General features: G+C 33.3%; 1 protein-coding gene across 1 annotated transcript; it reads right to left on the bottom strand.

Annotated features, from left to right (window-relative positions):
- Positions 1 to 4,325: 4,325 nt before the first annotated feature.
- FOMMEDRAFT_125127 (Methylthioadenosine phosphorylase) lies at positions 4,326 to 5,580 on the bottom strand. The gene is made up of 4 exons (XM_007267954.1): positions 5,539 to 5,580; positions 5,427 to 5,484; positions 5,352 to 5,373; positions 4,326 to 5,290 (listed from the first exon to the last, which is right to left on the bottom strand). The coding sequence occupies exons 1-4, from the start codon at positions 5,561 to 5,563 to the stop codon at positions 4,481 to 4,483; spliced, it is 915 nt and encodes a 304-aa protein (XP_007268016.1). The 5' UTR covers positions 5,564 to 5,580; the 3' UTR covers positions 4,326 to 4,480.
- Between the last annotated feature and the right edge of the window lie 209 nt (positions 5,581 to 5,789).

Below are 5,789 nucleotides of genomic sequence, written 5' to 3'. Positions count from 1 at the left end.
GCTTATTATTCTTAATAGCTTATACTCTCTAAGTACTTTTGTATAGTTTAGTATATATAAGTATATAAGATTAGACTAGTCTTATAGTTTTAATCTTGTTTACTCTAAGTAGTTCTGTACTCTTAGACTTACTCTATATACTCTACTCTTGTCTCACTCTCTCTCTCTACCTGTTTTACAAGTTCTAACTATATTCTAATACTTGTGTTCTATATTTCTATTATGTAGGATAGTTATAGTCTGAGTCCTCTTACTAAGTCTTCAGGTCCTCTCTATACTGTTACTAACAGTACTAGTGTTTTAGATAGGTCTAAAGTGTTTTCTACTTAAAATTCCCTTTACTATAACACTAGTAATTAAGTCAGACAGGAGTTCTAAAACTTGAGTAACAGAATAGGTAAAGTTATAAGTACAATCTGTAAACAGAGAGTAAATGTCTAAAGTTGTAAAGGCTTATATAGTTAATAATCTATATAATAAAATGATTCTTAGAAACTTATTTATATAAGTAAACTGTTTAGTAATTAATGTAGAAGGGTAGACAGTAGTATAGAAGGGATTTAGATACAACCTAATAAAGTCTTATAAGGACTAGACTATAAAACAGGTTCTAGAATATACTCTAGAACTAGCTTTAGAATGAGTAAGAGTTCTGAGTAACAACTCTAAGAGTAAGCTCCTACTAGTATAGTTAATAGTAATAGTAGTCTGTAAACAAGTAGAGATTCTAACAATAGTAAACTATTTTGAGAAACTAGACTAAGAGATAAAACTATAGTACTTAAACTGTTTCCTAAAAGAGATACCTTTAATAGTAGAACTCTTAAAAGAGACTGTCTATTATATATTTTTTAAGAACCTTTTTAGAGTAATAGTAGTATAATTATATACTTGTCTCTAGAAATATTAGAAGGTATAGTACACTCTAATTAACTAGTATATATAGACAGAACAGTTATAGTACTTAGACAGTCTGTACTCATTTCTAACTTTCTTAATTCTAAAGATAGATCTAATAGAACTTTTATACATAGTATATAATTATTAAGTACTTAATAGTAATACTATTTAGAACTGTACTCTCTTACCTTAGATTAACAAAATTCTTAATAATTGTCTTAGAGAGTACATATATACTAAGATTAATATAACTAATACCTTCTTCTAGACTTAGATAGACTTTAAAGATATTCTACTAATAGTAATAAACACTCTCTTCAGACTATATAAGTAGACTGTTATACTAATAAGTTTATATAATATACTAACTACCTAATAGTAGTAAGTTACTAAGGCTCTCAAGTACTTAATTAAATACATTTACTATATATACTTAAATAACATTATTATTTAGTCTTAGTCTAAAGTAAAGTATATAGTTAACATTAGTAAGGTAATAGAAGTACTTTAGAACAAAGAACTTATCTGTTCTAGTAAAAAGACAAAGCTGTTTTGTAAGTCACTAATGTTTCTTAAACACCTTATTATAGAACAAGGTATAAAAGCTAATTCTAAGAAGGTTAAACAGATTCTATAATAGTTCTAACTTTAGAACACATAGAATGTTTGTAAATTCCTTAGACTTCTAAAGTTTATTATAATATACTTACTTGAGTTAGTAGAGTATACTATAATTCTCTTACTACTAACTAGTAAGGATTGTAACAAGGTATTCTTAGAATAGTCTTTAGAACACTAACAAGCTTTTAATATAATTAAAAGGATTGTAACTAGTTAAGAGTGTTTTACATTAGTAGATTACTACTCTAGAGAGAACATTTATATAACTATAAATACTTTAAACTATAGAACTAGAGTAGTATTAAGTATTAGAACATTTTGAAAGTTAGTCTAACTAGTTACTTTTGAGTTTATATAATATAATAGTGTAGAACAAAATTACCTAGTATATGAATAAGAACTACTTGTAATTGTCTAAGCTCTTAAGAAATAGTAAGTATATTTTCTTAGGGTTCATTTTTATGTTTATATAGATTACTACACACTTAAGTATTTTAACACTTAGAAGGATCTATTTTAAAGACAAGTCTAGTAAGTATAGTATTTTTCCTAACATAATTACAAGCTACACTATATTAAGAGGGAGGATAATACAATTACAAACACTCTATCTAAGTACTTAGAATGTGAATTAGAACTTGTAAGAGAAGACCTCTTTAAAGACAAAATTATTAGATTAGTACTATAGATTAGAACAGATTCTAATCTTCTAAAGTCAATCTAAGACAGTTATAACACAAATGAGTTCTCTCACAAACTCTAAGCTAACCTAATTAGTATTTAGAGTACTTGTAAAGAAAATAAGCTACTCTACCTAAATAACTAGTTAATTATTCTAAGAATAAGAAACCTTTAAAAAATACTATACTATTTAGTATATAATAAGTTAGGTTACTTTAGAACAAACAAGATATACTTAGTACTCTGAGAATTGTATTATTAACTAAACATGTGTTAGAATCTAGAGTAGAACTATATTCTAGATTGTAATATGTGTTAATAGAACAAGAGTACAATGTCTAAACTAACCAGACCTCTTTATTTACTACTAGATCTAAAGGACTGTTTTAAGAGTATAATAATAGACTTTATTAGACTCTTACTAAAAGATAACAGGTTTAATAGAATAGTTATAATAATGAATTGTTTTAAAAGTACTAACATTCAGATTAAACTCTACTAGATAGAAATGTTAGTAGAAGACTTTGTAGAGTTATTCTTTAGTAAATAGTATTGTAAGAACAGACTACTCTTAGAAATTGTATTAGATTAGAACTACTTATTCCTATCCTGTTTTTAGACTGTCTTGTATAAACAAACAAATGTAAAGTTAAAGATGTTTATAACTTACTACTCTGAAACTGATAAAGTTAGTAAATACACTAATAAGATAGTAAACTAGCTTTTTAGGTTCTATATAGACTAACAGTAACAGGGATAGAAGTTTAGACTTTTATAAGTCTGTTTCTATATTATAAACTTAGTAAATGTGTTTAATAAATACTCTCTGTTCTAGCTCTAATACAGATTTAACTCTTATATAGTTTTACTACTTGTTCTACTTTTAAAACTGTTAGAACTATATACTCTAAAAGTAGAGACAGAGGATTTTGTAGTCTAGATCTACTAACAGATAGTAAATACTTAGAATTAGTTATTAGTAGTAAAAATATAGTAAGCTTACTATATAAACTAGTATTAGGTAGAAGAGGATTAGTTCTAAGTAGAGGACTAAGTAATATTATTAACTTAGAACTATTGTTAGAACTACTAAGCAAATACTCTAGGTTGAGCTACTAAGTTTATACTTAAGTATAATAGACTGTACTTTATTATTATAGTAAATCTAGAAAAATCTGAGTATACTTTAGAACTTCTAGATTCAAATCAGACCTTCTTAAGGTTCTATTCAAACTAACTCAAGTATTATGTTCTAAACAATAACCTTCTATTCCTAGACTAAGCCCTTGTACACTCTAGATCTGTTAATAATACAGACAAAATTTACAAAGTCTCTTACATTATTAACTAGTAGTACTAAGACAGAAGTTAGTAATACCTTATTAAATAGGAAGAATAGAGTAAATAGGGAAGAGAATGGAAATCTGAGTCTAAGCTTCAGAACTCTACTCTAAACATTTTGTATACATGGTTGGACCTTTACTTACATAAGTAGTAACAGTAGTTTAGAGGAGGAAAGAGTGTAAGCCTACTATACAGCTTACTATAGTTCTAAGGGTTCTGAGAGTTCTGTTCTAGAACTCTCTTATACAGTCTTAGACTACACATACATTTCCCAATCCTGAGCTATACATATAGTCTCCTTTTTCACTTGTATCACACATTCCTTTAGTCTGAGCCACTTTCCTTTCTTCTCTAGTATATAAAGCTTATGTCTACACCTTTGTTGTACTAGTTCTTGTTTACTGACTGTAACAAAGGTGTGTCTTATTATATACAACTAGTTCTTGTTTACTGACTGTAATAAAGATACCTTTGTCCTGTCAGTCTTTGTGTGTCCTACAATCTTTGAGCTCAGTGTTTAGCACTCTACCAGTACTGTTCTATAAGAGTGAATTGTAAGACAAATTGTGTTAAAGTGTAATTCACCTTTCAGAGTAATTCACCCTGAGTTGCTAGGGTTCTAGAGTCTACAATTCACTTTGTATAGAAGTGAATCATACAAGTGAATTGTACAATGAATCATAAGGTTTGACCATACTTATTACTGTGTTTTGCTAGTGTAAATAGCCTACTTTGCAGGGAGTCCAGACACTGATTGTCTACAAGTCTGTTGGAGATTTGTTATTAAGGAATTGAAGCAGTGTTCTGGCCGGTCAACACAGGTTCCGGTAAAGTAATAGTGCAACAATTTTGTTCTATACTTTCTAGTAATCAAGACAACAATAAGCAAGCAAAGTCGCACCTAGATCTAATTGATACTATTCGTAGCTGTACTTCACGAAAAATAAGCGGGAAGTACAAAAGCCAGCTTCTTCCTATCCTCATCTTTCTGTTCTTCCGACCTTGGCATTATCGAGAATTTCATAGATCCCGCTTCTTCAGACAAAATATCGCCGTTCTCTGCTGCATCGTGTAAATCAGCAATGATGAGCTCCGTTACGTGCCTTGACGTATCCGCGTTGTCCTTAAGAGTTTTGAATACCTCAGCGGCGGTGACCGACTCGCTGTTCTCGCGCCATGAATCGTAGTCCGTAGAGGTCGCAATGAGGGCATAGCTGATCTCTGCTTCACGTGCGAGCTTTGCTTCTGGGAGGACGCTCATGTTGATGAGGTCACCTCCCCATGCACGGTACATTCTACTCTCCGCACGTGTAGAGAACTGTGGGCCCTCCATACAGACGATCGTCTTGCCAGTATGCAGACCCTTATGCGTGCCCTCTAACGCCCTCCCCACTCGGCTCTCAAGGAATTTGACGAGTTTCATCGCGAACGGATCACCGAACTGCGCGTGGGCGACGACAGATGTGCCTTCGAAGAAGCTCGCAGGACGGATTCCCTTTGTTCTGTCGATGATCTGGTCGGGGAGTACAAAATCGCCTGGTTTGATCTCCTCGCGGAGGGAACCGACTGCGGAGAATGCGACGATGAGGCGGACGCCGAGAGATTTGAGCGCAGCGATGTTCGCGCGGGAGGGAATTGCAGAAGGCGGGATGGCATGCCCAGGACCATGACGCGCAAGGAAAGCGACGAGCGTGCCGCCTGGTGCACGAGCAATTGTTATGGGTGAACTCGGCTGGCCCCATGGCTGAATATATGCGTCAGATTGACTGGTAACAGCAGAGGGCTTCGTGCGCTAAACGACGCACCGTGTCTGGCTTTACTTGTTTACTACGTGGATTGTCTCATCAGATTATTACGAACAAAGATAATATTCTACTTACACAGGGCCGAGGTTGTCGAGGTCGTACAACCCGCTGCCTCCGATGATTCCTACAAGAACTAAAGGCACGGCTCATTAGCCAACGCGTACAATAGACGTGCAATAGTACATACCTTTCTGCGTTGAATCGTCTGCCATCGCTCTAGCTATACACGCCCTCGCTGACCTGCGAACAACGACTGTAGGAACGGAGGCTACCGATAAAATAAAATAAAATAAAATCGTGATACAGTGGGGGTCGGCATTTCTAAGGTAAGACGCGGCCGTTCCCACGGTAGATGCCGTGATGGCAGCACGCAATTTGCATGTCGAGAGTTTTCTTGTGGTTTTATACATGTATCTCCTCCCTCAATACATTATAAAA

This window comes from Fomitiporia mediterranea (assembly GCF_000271605.1).
Source record: "Fomitiporia mediterranea MF3/22 unplaced genomic scaffold FOMMEscaffold_8, whole genome shotgun sequence".
In the NCBI taxonomy this organism is placed as follows: Eukaryota; Fungi; Basidiomycota; class Agaricomycetes; order Hymenochaetales; family Hymenochaetaceae; genus Fomitiporia; species Fomitiporia mediterranea.
Note: the sequence above shows the minus strand (reverse complement) of the source record. Positions and strands in the feature narration are given on the sequence as shown.

Bases quoted from the DNA above. Each gene is read 5' to 3' on its own strand.
- FOMMEDRAFT_125127 (XM_007267954.1), bottom strand. From the start codon at position 5,563: ATGGCAGACGATTCAACGCAGAAAG. The intron at 5,485-5,538 runs GTATGTACTATT...CCGTGCCTTTAG, and splicing joins AGACGATTCAACGCAGAAAG to TTCTTGTAGGAATCATCGGA. The intron at 5,374-5,426 runs GTAAGTAGAATA...CAATCCACGTAG, and splicing joins CTCGACAACCTCGGCCCTGT to TAAACAAGTAAAGCCAGACA.